Raw genomic sequence first — 20,575 nt, 5'->3', positions numbered from 1 at the left:
TGAGCCAACCACTTTAAGCAAATCTCTTAACAGTAATGCCACCTAGGCAACGGAAACTACTGGTCAACTAAATGTGGCCTGACTGCCTACCAGCAAGCCCGTATGTGATGTGAGGTAGTGGGAAATGATGAGTCAGTGTTTCAGAGCCCATATGCGGCAGTCAGTCTGAATTCTCCAGACCTCCATGGGGGCCTCACCCTCCAAACTCTATAAGGCAGAATCAGGGAGCTGGGGAGTCAAACACCAGATTTTAGGAGACCAGATGAGGCTAAAGGGAGAAGCAAATGGGCAGGGCACAAACGCCTGGAGGCACTCCCCACTGGTGACGTGGCTGGGTTACCTGGTTAAATTATCTGCCCTGAGCTCTCTACATTCGGGGACTTTATCAACATGATGCCCAACCTCAAACGTGAATGAGAACTTGAAGTTCAAGTCTACAAACTAATATTCTGATCTTAATGGAGGCTATGATGAAACTCTAATAAATTAGCCAAGACTTTTTTGCATTCTCAAAATTTTAAGAAGTGCTTTGGAGCGTATTTATTTTCAAAATGATCCATGATTGGTTTAAACATGCAAAGAAAAATGTACTGGAAGCTTGTCAATCAGAAAAGAGTAATTATTCTTCCACTTTGAAAAGTTCATATGAAGTGGGTAAATTCTGCAAGCTAAGAGCTTGGCAGGGGCTGTTGTAAGTTAGTTTTGTGAATGAAATGGCTTCGTATGCACGTGAGCTGTTGGTCAAACAAACAAAATAATGTAAGAAAACTCTCCCCAGAACAGGTATGACCCTGGAACCAGATATCATGAGAAATAAAGGAATCCACTTTCCAAATGCCTAAATTTAACCAAATCTAGACTAAACTGACAGCCGAAGTTCCAAGCTTATTATTATTACTAGTAAGGTGTTCTTTTTCTTAAAGCTGTATTTCAACAGGTACAAAATTACCTTGATAATTTACATTTGATATCATCAAGCTTCATTCTAGGGGTGGACCAATGTACAGCACTCAGGTTCATGGCCAACTGGGTGGACTATTTCAGTACTCTGCAGGTGCCTCAGTGGAGGGAGAGCCCATTGTCCAGGTGCTTCCTGGGACAATACCAGAGCGCTCTGGGAAAAGGGCTGCTTGCAGGCACGAGGGCTCACAATGAGCCATGGTGGGCCACCGCCATGGCCCGTGCAGCCTAATAGCAAGCCAAGGCAGGAAGCTGTGAGAGCTGCTCAACAGTGCCCCCTATGGACTGGCTACTTCCTGACCCTAACCTCCGGAAATCTGCTGTCAAAGGCAGAAGTGTCAAGAATCAACAGAGAAGTCAGCCAAATGCTGAAATGCTACTTCAGACCCATTTGGGAAAGGTAAACGCTAAACTGTCTGAGTATTAAAATCAAACAATTGCTTAGCTCAACCAATACTGGAATATGACAGGTGTAAGACTTACAAGCCAAAAGACAGGGCCAGCATAAGCATGTGAAGCTTCATCTAAGACGAAGCTTAGAGACTAAAAAAAAGAAGCCAAGCAACAACATTCCGTGCTGGGTGGGAAGGTGTCCCCGTTAATTCTATTGCTGCACCAAAGCAACATGTAAGCCAAGGCATTCTGGTCCTGGCTAAGGACAACTTCTCCATATGAAAAGCTGATAGCCTGCAAAAGGGCTTCTGTTTTTCACTCCCATACCTAGTAGAGAAGTGAAATCATTTGTCACTTCTCCAAGAACAATGGATGATAAATCAGTACATTTATTATTCATATCGAGGCTTTCCCCCACCAAGATTATAAGCAGGTGGTAAAGGGAGATGATAAATTCAGGGGCAGGCAGAGAGGGGTTGCAATGAATTACTTCAACTAAAAATTTACTTTAGATGTAACTATAATAGAACTTACATCAGAGGTATTCGTGAGAGTTTACTTTTACTTACATTTTAAACGTCTTATTTCTATTATTTTTACCAGCAGATCTCTACTACACATATCTTTAAGCAACAACTCAACTATTGTAAAGGTCTGTGTAACAAGCATGTGTGAGATGCCTTCTTAACTATTCAGTTCATTCAAATCTTCTGAAAATGTACTTGACTCCTCACTGTTATCAGGTATGGAACAATCCCTTGAAACATAAACAATACAAATCTATCTTTCATTTACCCAGCACTTCCTATTTTAAATGCTTTGGTCTAACTAATAAGTAACCCCAAATCACATTCTAATACATAATCTGACTCTGAAGCTGATTCATAAAACGCAACTAAACTAAGCATTTAAAATAAAAACAAAAAGCAAAGCTTTAGGCGTGACTCACTTGCTGCAAAGAAGAATCCTGTGAGAAACCCGTTTCTTTAAAGTCAATTTCATCATCACTGGATGAATGAATATGGCAGGTTGTAACCTATATGCATAAAAATGTAAAAGACTATTTAACATAGAAAAGTTTTGGACATTTGTATCAGCATTTTTATGGAAAAATCACATTTAGTTTTTTTCTCAACGTGTAACAGAAAAAAACGAAAGTCAGTCACAGTTAAGCTGCCAAACCCGCCCAATGTGTCAAGGGCACCCTTCCTTTCCTCGGGCCAGGCTGCTGCCCTGCCACTCCCTTCTAGTTATTCCACTCCTCACTACTGACATCGCCAGAAAACAGACAAGAAGAAAGGTAAGTTACTCCATTTAAGTGATTTTGATAATCACCTCCAATTAAATGTTTACAAAAGGAAAGACAGAGGTAATGGCACAGATGAAACATAGAAACCCTTTCTATGTACGGGGCCTGCAGGGTCCAACTGCAATCCCCAGGGATTACCAGTGCGCCAGTGCACCACTCAAAAGGTCAGGTTTAAATATAACCATTTCAAATTCTTGGACCTCCTGCGCACACTAAGAAAACCACTGTCTAGTAGTACTAAATGTGACTTGAGTCGATAGCTTCCCACTCACAAAAGACCCCAAATCATCTACCCCTGAAAATGTGCACCCTGCCCCCAGAACTTACAACCAACTTTCAGTAATTAAGCAAAAACACAAACATGAACTGCTCACCAATTCATCGTTAAGTGATTTTTATTAATTACAAATGTCACACAATATTTGGGGGAAGCATTAACAATTAGAAATCAGATAAACAAATAATTAAGTACAGCACTAATAGTAGTGATTGCTATATGGCAAGGGATAAACATGGACAGTTTGTAAACTTCTAGAAAGAAGTACTATATTTCTGCGGGTAACTTACACTGTATTCTCTGAGCTGTTTATTCTGTACTTTTCACAGAAGTGTTTTGGGCAGGGAATGTCATCTTAGGGAAGACACGGACTGCTGCTACCTGCCAACTCATGAAGCTGTACCTAACTGGCCTGGTCTGTTTTGCGAAGTTGTTCCAACATTGGTTCAATAAACCCACAGTAGAATTCAAATAGGTCTGTATAGGGTATGTCTTGCAAAATTCTGAGCAAATCACTGCCTGAACAAGATGAAATCTCCCTTCCTTTCCCCAACCATCTTTGGTAAAGACACCAAGCCTGGATGAAATTAAGCTGTGATAACCCAGTGTTTCCAGTTATTTCACTCTCCATCCTCTCAAAGGTATAGATAAAGCACTCCCATTCTGTTTGTGAATCTGGCCTGATGAAATCAAAGGTAGATTCCATGATCAAGGAACGGTATCTGCTTGAGTCAAGAGTGGCTTTAGTGAGTTACTGGGTAAAGATGTGGGCATGGGGATGTTCCAGGAAAGCCTTGCCAGAGTGTAGAGGAGGAGTGGGAATACTGCTTGGTCATGGCAGCTGGCATCTCACAGGACTATGTGAAAGAGCAGGTCAAGTGGTTGTACTGCAGTGCACTCAAAAGGAGCTTTGGGCCACTTGGCGGGCAAGCCAGCACACATATCATGCTGGGCCAGTGTGTTTTAGGGGTGTAACCCCATGGTGGGACACAGAAATAGAAGGCCATGCAAAGAACGGAGCAAAATAGGACAAAACAGAGTTGGCGACTCTTAGCCAAGTCTTGCTGTCTAAGTTAAAATAGGATTCGATGTATCCTCATTCACACTTTCGCTTTTTCCTACAAAATAAGATTTTAACACTCTTTAATTAAAGATGAGAAAGAAACTAACTTTTATTGAACTACTATGTGCCAGACATTGTGACCTCCCCTTCGCATGTTCTACTTAAACTGGATCCTCAAAGCAATACTAGAAGATATTTAAAAATGCTTTTTCTCCAAAATGAAACTAGTTTTAGCAACTTATTAGTAACACAATGCACACACATCTTCACAATTACATTAATGGAAGATGTGAGTCTGATTCTACCTACACCATCTGAGTCTGAAATCATTAACAAAATGAGCTAAAAAGATGATCTACCTAGGCTGGGCGCGGTGGCTCACGCCTGCAATCCCAGCATTTTGGGAGGCCGAGGCGGGCGGATCACGAGGTCAGGAGATCGAGACCATCCTGGCTAACATGGTGAAACCCCATCTCTACTAAAAATACAAAAAATTAGCCGGGCGCGGTGGCGGGTGCCTGTAGTCCCAGCTACTCAGGAGGCTGAGGCAGGAGAATGGTGTGAACCTGGGAGGCGGAGCTTGCAGTGAGCCGAGATCGCGCCACTGCACTCCAGCCTGGGTGACAGAGCGAGACTCTGTCTCAAAAAAAAAAAGATTATTTACCCATGGGGGAAACTTGCTAATCAGAATCCCATCGGTTCATTACTCAGATGTATACAAAACTGAATTCCTGATCTACACTTTCAAACACACTCCTTTTGAGGCATCTCCAGCTCAGTAACTGCCACCTTCACTCTTCTTCAACTAGAAACGTTGGTCATCTTGTTTCCTCCAGCCCACCCACCATGTCCACTCTACCTTCAAAATGGAGCCAAAATCCCTCTCCAGACCCATTGCCCTTCACCAAGTCTGTTATCAGCTCCCCAGTGCAAGCCAGCACTCCCCTCACCTGGACTAATGTCACGGCTGGCAATTCCCCAGTCTCCCTCCTCCTAGCTCTTGCCCCACCTAGCAGTCTTTTCTCAACCCAATAGCCACAGCCATCTTTTAAAAATATACATCAAGGTATGGCACTTTTTAGTTCAAAATCTAACAAATTCTCATTAGATCAAAATTACCATAGGCTGTTTGGCGCCTTTCTGGCCTCAAGTCTTTCTGTTCTCTCCTTTGCTTACTGTTACATCCACACGGGACAACATGCAAGTCCCTGCACACACTAGGAACAACCCAAATTCGAGTCCTCTGCATTTTGCTCTTCCCTCTCCACTCCACAAATGCACCTTCCCAGTGAGATTTTCCTTGACACCAGATTTTAAACTGTACACCTGCCCCAAAGACTCCCTAACTCCCTCCCATGCGTTGGCTCCTTAGCACTTATCATCTGAAACACACGCAGTCATGCATTGTTTCATGACAAGGATACATTGTGACAAAGGCAATTCTGTCATCATGCGAACATCATAGAGTTCACATGGTAGAGCCTACTGCAGACCTGGGCTATCTGCTACAACCAATTGCTCCTAGGCTACACACCTGCACAGCACAGTACTGCACTGAATACTGAGGCAACTGGAGCATGGTGATAAGTATTTGTGTATCTACAAATAAAAAACATGCAGTAAAATAGAGTATTCTAATCTTATGGGACTACTGTCATATATGCGGTCTATTGCTGACCGAAACATTATGCAGTGCATGACTGTATATTACACATATTGTGTGTGCACACGTGTCTCTTACTCATTTGTTTATCCATCTCCACTGAAGCAGAAATTTTTGCCAATCTTGTCTAGTACTGTATCTTCAGTGTCTGGCACATTGTAGGCACTCAAATATTTACTGAATTAATGAATACTAATAATCACTGAATATAAACAAATACAGCAAAAAGCAACAAGTATATAACACTCTTGCCAAGCTAGATATACCGTAAGTAAAGTGCACTCTTGTTGTAGTGCACACAGTTTCGGAGATATTATCTTCTTTCAAAATAAAATTTTCGTTTTGTTAACTATTGTTACAGGAAAAAGCAAATTGGTGTTTTCTTTACTTTGGCTGATTAGGTTCCCAAGGGAAATCAGAAGTGTGAAATGACTGTTAAACTCTGAGGCCCATATTAGTGACAAGTGAAAGCTAGAGACTTATTCCTTGATCCTCAAAGTATGGTCCCACTGAGGACCCCCAGCATCAACATAACCTAGGGTTAGTTAGAAACATCCACTTTCAGGTTTCATCCCAACCTGCGGAAACTCCTGGTGATTAATACAGGCACACATTCACATCATTCTACATCTCTTCTTCTACACACTGTCTTGTCAATGATGGGAAAGAAGCATCAACACTTTTAAATACATTTTCCCCCTTGGAGAAGAGGGCAAAAAATGAAACAAACTCAAATTTTTCAAAGTCAGTACAAAAACATGTCCTATGTTCTCTAAATTCACTCTACCTAAATAAATCCTTGCCAATTTTTAGTTTGGGGACTTGGTCAAAACACAGAGGTCTTTGGATATAATTAAAACACCAACTTTTGTTCATCATAAACTCCAAACATAAAAACACAGGGAGTATATGAATCTGCTGTGCACGTATTTGGGTATGATGGAGCCAAAAGATTAAAGCACTTCGAGTATCTCAGAGAGAATTTAACTAAAATGTTACAGAAGTGATAGGAGCCTGGGGCTGGGCACAGCTTATCCAAAAGAAGTGAGCAAGTCCTCAGGTACACAGCCAATAGGACAGGAAAGTGTTCAGTGTATAAATGAATGTATCCTTGCTGTAAACAGAAAAATAACAACATGTCAGGTTAACAATGCACTAACTTAAGCACGTGGTGCTGAACTGGGCTGACTCCACTTCTATGAATATACCTGAAATGACTTCCAGAGAGGTAGCCAAGCTATTCTAAAATCAAGGAAGTCAAGGCAGTGTATCTAATCCTATCTATTTGGGAAAGGGAACAGGGCATAAAGCAAGCTATTATTTAACTACCAATTCCAGTGACAAGCATGTTAAGAAGGCAAGTGTAACTACCACATTTCAAACATGGGCACTCTTTTTCTATGTCACTTTTGCAAGGGTAAGGCCCACTGCATTTACCAAGTTGTGTTTATAATAATATTTACAATTGCATATTTTCCTGAAACATGGTACCCAACCCCACTGAGATACAGCTTGAACACATTCTGGACAGGAAAATGAATGGCCTGGAGGATACGATTAAAATCTCCTTGGTGCCTAGACCTACTATATAAGCATATTAAACACTTGGAATAGTTGTAGCCCTCACAATACTACAAAGCAAAACTCCCTATCAGAAGGACTTAAGACTAAACGGAAGTGGTATTTAAGAAAGGGCTCGGGAATAAAGAATTGAATAAGTCTTTAGATCCACCTGAAAGTCTCAACAGACAGCAAAATTCTGGAGTGGGGCTAACTCAACAGGGGATATAGGTAATGTTAAAGGGCCCTATCAATCTAACCACTTTTGCTTTATAAGCCAACTTATGATTTTGTTTGACTTTAGATTATGCAGTCCGAGTATGATGGCAGAAAAGCAGAGCAAGCAAAGAAGAACCGAGACGCAATCTGAGTGACAGATGGAGCCCAAAATAATTTTTTTCTAACACAGTCTACCAGGGGCTGAACGTTTTATTTTTGCGGGATGACCACACCCTTCTATGGGGATATATGTAGTAACATTTACACACAATCCCAGGGCAGATCTGCTGACAGCATACTATATAGTAAGTGAGCATTATCTGAATTGTAATGAAGTCCTTCTTTATTACAGAACTGCTCACAAAAGAAATATGCTTGAGTTACCTAAGATAAAAACAATTGTTTAAAAGTCTGGTAACAAGCTTAATTGGACATTTTTGACTTCTAACTTTTAAGCCAATCAAAGGATAATTTTAAAAGAAGTTTCCCAAACAAAATCAGATTACTAAATATTCCTTTATAAGTAAGAAACAAGACAATAGTCCCCTTAAAAGAGACTATATTGCCTGCAAAGGAATCAACATGGGAACCTCTAAAATTAAGCAGTATGATTTAACAGTATGGGAGAGGACAATTTCATTCTACAAAAAAAAACCCTGATTATCCAGAACACTCAAGTTAAACGATAGTCCGAGTATCTATCTACAATGGGTAAAATATTCATTAAAAATGACTTAACCCTTCCTTGATGACCCAGGGCTGTCAATACTAATGTCATTTTCTCTGCTGGGCTGTGGTACACAGAGACACTCGGGCTATTAGGCCTTAGGTCTATTTTAATTAAATGGCCCCACATAGCTTCCTTTTAATAGTTACCTCAACTTCATAATTCTTCCAACTCTTAATACTTCCTAATTCTATCATTATTCCCCGCTTAAAAAGTGTGACTCTGTCAGGAGTCTGGAAAAAGATGACCATATTTTTAGGCAATCTACAAAGTAGGAGGCACAGCCCTCCAGGGAGTGACACAGGAGGACCAAGTGGCTGCTCTCTGGCTTTCAGAGCCTGCTTCCCTGTTGTTTCAGGCTGCCAGATCACTGAATTCCTAACAGTCAAGGTGTTACTGCATATTAGAAATTCAAGACCGCCACTGCCAAATTTGAAATATAGAATTAAACGCCAAACATAAACACTTCAATGTCAAGTCACGTGCTGCTTCTGTCTAAGTGAAGGCCACCCCTCGACTATCAGCTGGCATGTACTTGTAAAAGGAAATGCTTTCCCCATCTTTAAAAGCAGAAACAAAGCAATACTTACCTTAAAACTTAATGTGTTTAAAAACCAAAAAATACATTCCAAAGTCCAATATAATTTTTAAAAAAATTATCAATGCCATTATTCCCTGGCTTAAAGTCCCAATTCTGGTAAAAAAATTTTAAAGCTGGGGTTTCAAAGTCATCTACAAAATATTCCCCCATTGGGAATGATGTAAAACGAGGGTATACTCAACTCAATAATATCAGAAAAATATCCAACTGAATCTTTCGCTTTCCTAAGCACCCAGGGTTATCAGTGGCATGTGGCCACAAACCCAGCAGAATGAAAGGATGGCAAGAGGCTGTTGAGGTGCTCGGCAGCAGGGCATGGAGGGAAATGGACACTAAGTAGGATGTGGAGCAGAAATCAGTGACTTCTCAATATCCTTCTGTCATCCCAGGCAGGTAATTAGGAGTGGACTAGACAAATGGGCAAGAATATTGTGAATACTGACCTCTCTCCCTGGTAAAGAGATAAGAACTTATCTTTGGCTCACAGTTACTGAGGTAAATGGAAGATCTTTTACATCTTTCTGAATAAATGGGCAAAGGCTAAGAGCACTGAAAGAATAAAAATGTAACCTTGTAAAACCTACTAGATCTACCGTGTTCCTCTTGTTAGTTTCTCCTAAGGAGCTTGTGCAGAACGTCTCCCATCGTTCCCTGACTTCATCGGGAAGATCTTTAGAGTGAGAAAAGCAAAAAAGCATTATCACCACAATGACCTCCACATAGACAAACAAAGTAAGCAGGTAATATAAAAGTGGGCCTACTCACCTGGTTCATCAATGGTGAGCAGGCCCTATCAGCTGAGAAACTGGGTGACAGCCAGCCCAGTGCTCTTAGAGAAATGGAATTATTAAACCTTCCATAGGCCCAAATCCCATGGACTTTCAGGAACCAGAATCCCCCTACCCAATGGTATAGGCTTGATTAGGCCAAGAGCCCTAAGGTAGCTTGTGAACTTAACAAGTTTCTGAAAATGCTCTGGTAGAAGCTTAACCTGGAAAGTGTGTTTCCAACAAGCTTTTCTGAGAAAGGTGGTAGGCGTTTAACGTGTCAGGGGTAGGGGGCATCTTTTTCCATGGTCAAGTTAAGTCTAGAAAATGCTGCAAATGACAGCTCCTGCACACTTTCTTGAAATGCTCTCACTGGCACCTGGCCAATGAATGTTCCACAGAATCTAGTATGGCTTCTCAAATTGCTCTAAGATCATGTTTCCTAAATATTTGTGTCATGGGCCAACGTGGATACACAGGTAATAGTGAAATTCTACCTTCTAGAGAAATGTTAAAGAAAAGGATAAACAACTGCTTTTCTGAGAAAATCAAACCATGACGTAATTTTAGAGGCCTAACTAGTCATCTGATAATTCTGGTTTAAAACAGCCATGCATGTGTGCACACTCACACAAGTGTACACATGTACCACCTGGCAAGCAGCTTCCATAAAGGAAAGTCTGATCTAAAAACTCAGTCATATCACATGGCCATTTCTTCTTAGTTAGGACATAAAGATAAACTGTGTGGTGAAATGGCCCAAGGAAGAGGCTTATATCTCTTATGCCTCTCTCAAGAAGCAAAATTAGAAGTGGGCACACACCACTTTTTCCATCCCTGGTGACAACTGTGGTTTTAGTGCACATTCAACAGGGAATAGCCTCTTGAACAAACAAACATTCTTAAGAAAAAATGGAAGACCCACTGGGAAATGATTTTAACTGAACAAATTCTGTATCATGGATGTTAAAGACTGTTCACATTCAGAATAGGTCTCAGGATTGGTAATCCAGTTGGTACAAAAACCCAGAGTACACAGAGCTCCTCATGCTCTCATTTTAGAAGAAGGCTCATGGCTTGGGGCCAGTGTAAAAAAGCATCCATATAGTTTCTTCCAAATAAGCTTGGGCTGATTAAACTGAAATGCTATACAGAAAGAGTCCTTTAGAAGCCAATACCCCTCATTTTAGTGATAGCGACATCAAAGAAATGCTGATAAATGCCCTAATATTCCAGTTAAAGAAACTTAATTCAGAGGCTATATAGAGGCCTTCAGAAAATAAAAGGCAAAATTATAGCTGAAGTGGCTCAACTGCTAGCATATGAGTACTTCACACTCACAATACTCAAAAGCATGATTCACCAAGCAATGCTCTTTAAGAATGACAATAGGTGACTCTTATATGCTGAATCCAGCCAAGCCTGCCAATGCTTATGGAATGGTCTGTAACTACATGAACATAAATACAGCCAAAAAACAACACTGTTCAAACACATTCTCAAGAACCTCATTCAAATACATAATTTGCCAAATATAAAGAAGTCCCACAAATCACTATTAAAAATGCTACATGCATTTCTACTTGACCCTTAAATCCTTTCTGCAACCCAACAAAAATGTAATTCAAATTTCACAAATAACTTACCTTTGATAAGCTGCTGCACTAATGCACTGTTGGGGCCCTTGTCAGTGCTGTGCACGATACAGTTAGCTATCCTCGTTAGGTGTCCCATGTAACCATGCCGTCTTCCTCCCTCAGCCCTGACAAGAGGTAAAGGACAAATACTCAGATTCCTGATAGGATGAAGTGATGAAACACTCGGTAAATACTGCGGACTTTTAAACAATCATTTTAAACCCTGAAGGCACTGAAGAAAATGACGATGGACAGAAAAGAAAAGAAAAACAAAGGAATGGAAAGTGCCAGAATATGACCATGCAGCATGGTCGGGGAGGGGTGTGAAATTGTAAAAGATTATATGGCAGCCTCAGTCAACAGGCCACAGTTTATTCAAATCTCAAAAATCATCACTCACTGTCAATAACACATTATTTTTTAAAAGATCAAATAAACCTTCTCTGATGCCTAATGTTATTGTGATTTTATTTTACATCTTTTTAATGAAACTTTTTCAAACCTTAATCAGATTATAAGGAACTGAGGTGAGAATTCTGCTGGTTCATTTTCTTAAAAGATAGCAAATTTTTATTATATCAATGAATAGAAATAATTATCTACCAATGACATGTCTCAAGTTAAGATATTAGCTGATGTGAGACTTGGCCAAGATAGGAGACCGTCAACTAGTACTTGACCATACACCATTCTGAACACATGCAAACAAACAGTCTTTGTCATTTTCCCATTTAGGGTCTCATCTTCCCAACCATGATCAATCTTTACACTTAATTCGTATCAGGCCAGGCACAGTGGCTCACGCCTGTAATCCCAACACTTTGGGAGGCCGACGCAGGTGGATCACTTGAGGTCAGGAGTTTGAGACCATCCTGGGCAACATGGCAAAACCCCATCTCTACTAAAAATACAAAAATTAGCCAGGCGTGGTGGTGCACACTTGAAATCCTAGCTACTCAGGAGGCTGAGGCAGGAGAATTTCTTGAACCCAGTAGGCAGAGACTGCAGTGAGCCAGGATTGTGCTACTGCACTCCAACCTGGGTGACAAAATAAGACTCCGTCTCAAAAAAAAAAAAAATTATATATATATATATATATATATATAAATAATAAGTAAACTCATATTAATCTGATTTTTCTACCTATTTACAAAGTGCCAAGATTTTAAGCTCTATCAAACGAAAGATTTTTGACTGCAGATAGCAGGGAACAAACACTGCAGAGATTTTTGCTTAGAGAGAGAAAAGCCTTTCAGGAGCAATAAGAAAAAAAAACATCCTATGCTTGAAAGCTTGCTTGGAAAATAAAGTATCTGCTAGAGAATCCTAGAGGGCTTGGGGGTGCCTAAGGGTAAGAAAGTACAGGGTTGATTATTTATGTAGAGACAAGGTCTTGCTTGTCATCCAGGCTGGAGTGCAGTGGTGCGATCACAGCTCATTGTAGCTTCAAACTCCTGGGCTCAGGCAATTCTCTCACTTCGGCCTCTTGAGTAGCTGGGACTATAGGCAAGTACCACCACATCCGGCTAATTTTTTGTAGAGCCAGGATCTCCCTATGTTGTCCAGACTGGTCTCGAACTCCTGGCCTCAACCAATCCTCCAATCTCAGCCTCCCAAAGCAGTGGGATTACAGGCATCTCCCACCGTGCCTGGCCAGAGTTAATCTTCACTGAGTTGCTCAGTCTCTTTTAGTTCTTCAGTAAGATCCAGAGAGCCAGGTGTTACCTACAGGCAACTGAGTCACTCTCCTGCACTCCCTCAAGTACACAAGTGAAAGAAAACAAAGGCCCATCTCTAAGATGACCCACAGCTTCAAATTGCTTCAGGCTGTTGTGCAAGGAAACAAGGAAAGTTCTTTCGGGATCCCTCTAGATAGAGGGAATGGTATTCACCAGGCCTCCAGAAAACAGGACTCACCAGGAGAGCAGGGCACAAAGGATATCTGAGCTCTGGCCAGATGAGGAGGCAGCAAGAAGACTGGAGGTTGGGAAGGGCACAGAGAAGCCAAGACGGAGTCAGACATATAACCAGAGATGTCAACTGGGCCACAAACAGCACCTCCAAAGAGCTCCATTTGGAAGAATGTATCTGAGGTCTACCAATACTAGCCCCTTGCCACAAACAAACAAACAAAATGCCAATTTCCCACATGAAGCCAAATCAAAACCCTAGCAGTGCTTATTAAACGATTTAAAAAAAAAAAATCAAACCTCACAAAGTAAGGCTGACTCCCAAGAGTCATCTAGCTTTCCTGGAGACACAGAGACACATAACAAGAATGCTGGGAAATGATCAACTACAAAGGACCATGAGAGAAATTTTGGGGGTGACAGAAATGTCTTGATTGTAGTGATGGTGACTTCAGGCATCAGTCAGAATTCCTAGGAATGTACACCTAAAATGAGCTTTACCATATGAGAATTATATCTCAATAAACCTGTCTTAAAAACAAACACAGAAGCATGCCTTCAGAGTGTTTCCCAAACACGCCCTTATGCCACCATGCTTCAGAATCTACGGGGTGACATAAAGGCTCCCAGAGCACTAGAGAGGAATGCTGTTACAGACAACACCTGTAAGAAAACGTTTTGTGTAACAAAGCTACTTACATGTATCAACTAATACTTCACATAACCTTGCCAATCAGCTAACAAACATTTTCTAAAAAGAAAACACTGAGCAATTTTTTTCCTCTAGGTCCCTGTACAAAGCAACTCTTCTCTACAATGAAAATATGTACGTGATACCTTCTGTTCTGAGCATAAGGTGACCAGGACAAATACACTAAGTCACATCATCAAGGACTTAACTTTAACCTTATAACTCTTAGAACAGTAGCCATTCAAAAAGGACCAGGAAGTTTCAAAGGCAGCACAGAGGTGGGGAACACTCCGAACTCACTGGTTTTGCCCCAAAAACAAGAGGACCTAACAAGAAATTATTAGTATTATAAAAACAACTGTTACAATCAAATAATCTGGGGAAAAGTTTAAATTGTAAAATGGCCAGTATCATGTAATTATTTCCATTTTTTTCTGACTAGGGCAAGGAGGTATTATTTTCCTCATATTACCAACCAAACTGAATTCCTTTCAAAAAAACAATTTACTTACTGTTTCTTCTCATTCATTTCCCAGGCTTCAAGTATTCGTTCTATTAATTGACATTTTTGGAAAAGCTGAAAAAAAAAGAGTATTCCAGTTAACACTTCAAAGCATCAAAACTTTAAAGTGAAACAGAACTCTAGGTTAAAGAGAATAGTAGTATGCATAATCTAGCAAGCTAAATGTTACTAAGCCAAATGCAATGTGATCATCAATCTACTGCAGACACCCAGAACACTACAGAGATTCAAATCAGGATCCACACCCTCCACAGAACATCTACAGGAAACTCAGTATTATTTATAGGTAGTGCAGTTAACTACCTATAGTTAACTATAAAGCAAAGCCAGGTTTTATTAGCTGTGAAAATTCAGAACATAAATATAAAACCTGAGCTAAATTAAAATGGAATAAAGAAAACTATGCCTTGGCAAAAATTTAACTTAGAATCCAAAGTAATGCTTGTACTTTTAAAATGTGAGCAAGTCTTACTTCCAGATGAACTTACTGCATTAATATTAAAAACAGGTGGGTTTTGCCCAAAGTCTGCAAGTCAGTGACAACTGCTGCAGGCTGCAATACTAGAATGTGCAGGGCTAGTTCTTCTCAGGTGTCATTTGTCTTTCCCATCAACTTGGCTGTTCCAAGCTAGCCTTTTCTACATTTTAGGTTTGCGAGTAAACCAAGTGTGGGCTAGAAATTTTAAAAGTACCAAAGAACTACCAAGCAAGAAAAAATCTGAAGATTGACTTAGTAAAATTATCTCATATTTGACAGAAGAGAAAAAGAGACCCCAGGAAGAGACTCTCAACATCACAAAGAACTCAGTTCTCCTGACTTTCAGTCACGTATTCAGCAAAGAAACTACACTCTGGTCTGCCAAATAATAGTGCAAATGTTTTCCATAGTATTTAAATTTCTATGATTCTTCAAATCATCAGAGAATTTATATATCTTCAAACCTACTAATTTTACCAAATAAGGGGGCCACTTAGCTTTTTTCTTACAAGACTGTTCATTTATTTGTCCAGTACTTGATTTATATAATGATTTATATGTTAAAAGTGAAACGAACACATGATAGTCAAATATTTAGACTCTGAAATCTAACCTCAAGCCCTTTAAACCTCAATTCACATCACAGTCAAGTGGAAAACTGCTATAACCAGGAGAGAGTGGGAGAAAAACGAGACCAAATAAACTTACATGTTTTAATAACAAATTATCACCAGTGGAGTCTTGATCGGTAATTGTGGCATTTTCTGTGTTTTCAAAAGGACTTGCAAGAATCAGTGCAATACAAATTTCCACTTGTGTATGCAAAAAGTTATTCCATGTATACTTGAAGAACATGTTCTACAAAAAAGAAAAACCATGTTTTATTCGGTTACCTCAATGTTTAAGCCAATACTTAAATACATTTACAGAACAGTGATTTAATAAAGTAAAAATGATGTGCTCTCAGTCCAAAAGGACCAATTAAAAGGAACCTGAGTTCACATTAGTACTTGCATAACCACAGTTTCATTTTCTGTGGTTTCAGTTACCCACAGTCAACCATGATCTGAAAATAGGTGAGTGTAATACAGTAAGAAATGCTAATCCAAGAGATGACATTCACATAACATTCATTACAGTATAGATTTATAATTGTTCTACTTTATTATTAGTTATTATTAATCTCTTCCTGTGCTTAATTTATAAATTAAACTTTGTCACAGGTATGTATAGGAAAAACACATAGTATATATAGGGTTCGACACCTGTGGTTTCAGGCATCCAAAGGAGTCTTGGAAGGTATCCCTCATAAATAACGAGGACTAAATGGGGATGTGAAGTATTGCTTTAGAGCCTAAATGGCATGCTATCTGCTTATCTGACATGCCAGAACTGGTATGGAATCTAGTAAAAAACCAACAACAAACATACAAAGACAAGAGTACGTTTCTCCAAGAGAAAGGGAGTATCTTTTTTCTATTCAAAGCAACTAACACAAATAGTTAGTGTGGTAAATTTTCTATAATTTTCAAAAAATTTTATAAGAGGCCAGGCGTGGTGGCTCATGCCTGTAATCTCTGCACCCTGGGAGGCCGAGGCAGGCAGATCACGAGGTCAGGAGAGCAAGACCACCCTAACACGGTGAAACCCCGTCTCTACTAAAAATACAAAAAAATCGCTGGGTGTGGTGGCGGGCGCCTGTGGCCCCAGCTACTTGGGAGGCTGAGGCAGGAGAATGGCGTGAACCCAGGAGGCGGAGCTTGCAGTGAGCCAAGATCACTGCACTCCAGCCTGGGCGACAGAGCCAGACTCCATCTCAAAAAAAATAAATTGTAAGAATTTCATTTTGATTCAACAAATATTTACTGATGGTTTTTGTGCAGGGTATTGTATGAGATGCAACATGGCAGACAGAGATACACAAAAATATGGTCCACAGTCTTGAGGTGCTCATGACTCAACTCCAGCATACAAAAACTAGAGCTATCAGCAAAAACAAATGGTATGAGAGGCAGTAACGTGAATCTCCCGGAAGTACAAGGGTTTTCAAATTACTTGAAAAGGTAATAGCATTACAAAAGGGAAAGAATTTCTAAAAGTACAAAATGCCATATTTTGGAAGTCAATTTAGTATGTCATATTTAGGAAATGGTTGGGTCTGGTTATCTAATCTCAAAATGAAGAAGTAATGAGTAACTCCTCCAGTAGTCTCATCAAATTTAGTCTCATCAGAAGTAGTCCTAAAGATTAACAGAATAAATTAACAATAACTGTATATTGTTATTAGTAAAATTAAAGACCAGTGATCAATGACTTAGGAACGTTATATTCCCGGAGTTTTATACACTAGAAGGTAGGACAAAAACTACGTCCCCAGAAGGCAATAACCATGCTAGCTATCAAAGAAACTGTAATTCTTTAAATCATCTCTTTTTCCAAATTGCTTCTGTTTTCTGTGCTCTATACTGATTTAACCCAAAGCTGAAACCTAACAAAAATATCTCAGTGACGCTGGGAAGCACAATGATGTGGTTGATAAAGCACGTATGGGTTTGAAATTGGGTGAATTCAAATCTTGGCTTCACCACTCACTAGCCATGGAATGTATCCTCTCTCTGGGCATGATCTGAAAAACACATCCTCTCTCTCACTTTAATGTTCACCTGGGTGTCCTGGAGATCACCCAGGATCACATGAATAGTGTACATAAGATGAACATTACAATGCCTGTCATACAGTGAACAAATACCTCCTTTGAAACACCCCCACATCTCCCCCAAATATATGATGTGACCAGATGTCTTGTGAAACCTGCTAAAGTGTTAACCCTCGCGCTTTCTGTGCTGTGGGTGGCAGCACAGAGAGAAGAAGCATGGGCTCCAGAGCTGGGCCTATGGATTCTAAGCACAAACTCTGAAACTGGGGAATTCAGGGGTCAGGGAGACCTAAATCATCCCTGGGCTTTTCCTTCTCCTTCCATCAGTAAGCAGGCTAATAACTGTGTCTCAAGGAAGAGTCAATCCAGACCCAAATCAATTAAGACCATATGGCGTCAGGTACGTTATACAGATACCTCCCAGTGGCAAGAAGATAAAGGTTTGTCCCCTCACTAAATATGAACAGAAAACAATGCTGCACCCAGCAGTCATTGTCCACGAGACGGAGCACGAGGGAAAAGCCGATGTCTCTTAATCATCTTCAAAATCTTATGTTACAATTCTTTATATAAAGCAACAGTAGATGCCTAGTGAACAATTATAAGCATTCGAAATTTATAATAAACTCAAGGCAAAAACTACATAAAACATCATTTATGCTCAGACCAAGAAAAGTCACTGACATAATGTAAATTTTTAAGGTTGTAACTTGGTTAAATATCCATGAAATATCAATGGCAAATTAAAATGTCTGTGAGCAGGGAAAATCTCACCAATATGACTCCAATGCTATTCAGCTCCATAAGGTCCCCATTTATACTGCTGGTATTGGTTTGAAGCAGGCTGGATATCAACCTAATGACATTCAACCGGGTATTCCCCACAGGAGGATCCAGCACACCCCATGTGGTCTTCATCACACTTTTCTGAAGAAGAAAAAGCTTTCCAATTAAATTCAGTTAAATGAACAAAGCAAATGGTGTATTTGCTAAGACATGACACTAGTTTAAACCCTGCAAACAACATGGCCTGAATTTTACACCTGAAACAACATCTAAAGCTGCTCTTGATATCTTTAAGATACAATGAAATAACCAAGCAGGAAAAAGGAAAAAAAAGCAAGGAATTTCCCTGGACCATAAATTTTATAAGAAATCAAGTGTCTCCCTGCCTCAACATTCCAAGCTGTTATGAGAAGAAAGCAGAAGGCTACAGAATACCCTAGGAAAAAGTACAATATTTCAAAATCTGACCAGAAATCTAAACTAAAAGAAGTTATGGCCGGGCACAGTAGCTCATGCCTATAATCCCAGCACTTTGAGAGGCCGAGGTGGGTGGATCGCTTGAACCCAGGAGTTTGAGACCAGCCTGGGCAATATGGTGAGACCCTGTCTCTACAAAAAATACGAAAATTAGCCAGGCATGGTGATGCACACCTGTAGTACCAGTTACTCAGGAAGATGAGGTGGGAGAATCACCTGGGCCTGCGGAAGTTGAGGCTGCAGTGAGCTGTGATTGTGCCATTGCACTCCAGCCTGAGCAAGAGTGAGACACTGTCTCAAAAAAACAAAAAAAGGAAGAAGGAAGAAAAAAGGAGGAGGAGGAGGAAAGAGAAGGAGGAAGGAGGAAGGAGGAGGAGGAAGGAAGAAGAAAGAAGTAGTAGTAGTAGTAGTAGTAGTAGTAGTAGTAGTAGTAGTAGTAGTAGCAGCAGCAGCAGCAACAGCAGCAGCAGCAGCCGTGGTGGTGGTGGTGGTAGTAGTTGCTACAAGTGGTTTTGGAATACAATCCTCAATCTGAGCCAAATCTGTGATAAAAATGCAAATTCAGACGTTGCCTCTGGATCACAAAACTGAAATGTGATCACAATCTAAACCTGTTCTTGTCCATCAACAGGAGTTTCTTTAGTCTGAAATCACAAAAGTAGAAGCAGAACATTTCCTAACTTTAGAAGTCTGAGAGGCAAGGGTGGCACATAACAGCCTAGGTCAGGCTGCCCTTTCTGCCCCTCCCCATCCACATCAGTAGCCTCACTCCCTCTGGCTCCCATCCTCCCGAGGACTGACAGAGCTGTAAGGCCCACAGTTCTGCTCTCTATGGAAAACAGCTCTAATTGACAGGCTTTGTAAAAAACTTCATGGATCTACTTACAGACACATCATATAGTAAAACCAGGTGCAAACGGTACTCCGAGACAGACATATCATACAGTAAAACCAGGTGCAAACGAACTCACTCAGTTCTCGGAGTAACAGAGAAGTCCAAACAAGACACTGCCTTACTTTTGAATCAGGGCCCAGAACCAGATGCCACCTGTTTGTCCACCCAGAAAGAAGACGGGTGGGCCACCTAAGACACAGGTCGGGCCCTTCCTCACACACCTTCTTCCCTGTCAGATCCTTCTCCCACCTCCATCTTCCACTTGTGATGTTCTCTCCTCTTCTAAATCTTTTCTTTTTCTTTCCTTACTCTGTTTTTCTTCCCAGGACTGGCATGAAGGATGCCACTGACCATCACTGTCAAACACCAACAGAGGCACTTTCCCTAAGGGCAAGCACCAACACTATGGTCCACATCCAACACAGGCTGAATGCAGATAAGATGTGGCTGGAATGGAAACAGCAGAGTAATGCAAACTGTGAACACAGTGATGGAACCACGACCTGCTCACCAATGGCATCAGGTATCTGAAAAGATGATCTGGAGCTGAACTAGACTCCCTTGGTTATATAAGTTATCCTGTGCTCCCCCAACTCCAAATAGTTAAATAAACAGAAAACATCTAATTTACAAGTGAGAAACTAGTATTCTAAATTCCCAATAACTCGCACAGTAGATAACCACAGAGATACACTAGATTCAATGATATAGGGCAGGAAAAAAAAGGAAACTTAAGAACTGTTGCTGGGAACAGAACTCACACGGAACTGAATCTTCCACCCTAGACTCCAAAAGCAAGTGACTCTCACCCTAATCTAAATCTGTATCAATCCAAGGGGCGAAAGAACACCATTTATAGACTGCTGACAAAACTCTTGTGGGTCTTCACTGAGCAAACAGTCATTTAAAATTAGCACATGGGAGGCTCTGTACTGAAAAACCACCAAATCATATTCTCTCCAAATTGTATACTAACTTCAACC

At 40.4% G+C, this 20,575-nt stretch overlaps 1 protein-coding gene across 50 annotated transcripts in view; it reads right to left on the bottom strand.

Annotated features, from left to right (window-relative positions):
- Nucleotides 1-20,575, bottom strand: part of PPP6R3 (protein phosphatase 6 regulatory subunit 3) — a 158,277-nt gene that overhangs the window by 29,981 nt on the left and 107,721 nt on the right. For 34 of the 50 annotated variants that reach the window (XM_004051673.5, XM_031016251.3, XM_063693277.1 and 31 more), the window contains 6 exons: nucleotides 18,209-18,361; nucleotides 15,487-15,636; nucleotides 14,290-14,354; nucleotides 11,186-11,301; nucleotides 9,357-9,442; nucleotides 2,303-2,389 (listed from right to left, as the gene is read on the bottom strand). In XM_004051673.5, coding sequence (XP_004051721.2) covers nucleotides 2,303-2,389; nucleotides 9,357-9,442; nucleotides 11,186-11,301; nucleotides 14,290-14,354; nucleotides 15,487-15,636; nucleotides 18,209-18,361 — 657 coding nt within the window. The remainder of the gene's footprint in view (nucleotides 1-2,302; nucleotides 2,390-9,356; nucleotides 9,443-11,185; nucleotides 11,302-14,289; nucleotides 14,355-15,486; nucleotides 15,637-18,208; nucleotides 18,362-20,575) is intronic. The other 16 variants (XM_004051674.5, XM_031016260.3, XM_019036664.4 and 13 more) reach the window with 1 other exon arrangement.

Source organism: Gorilla gorilla, chromosome 9 (genome assembly GCF_029281585.2).
Source record: "Gorilla gorilla gorilla isolate KB3781 chromosome 9, NHGRI_mGorGor1-v2.1_pri, whole genome shotgun sequence".
Lineage (NCBI taxonomy): Eukaryota > Metazoa > Chordata > Mammalia > Primates > Hominidae > Gorilla > Gorilla gorilla.
Note: the sequence above shows the minus strand (reverse complement) of the source record. Positions and strands in the feature narration are given on the sequence as shown.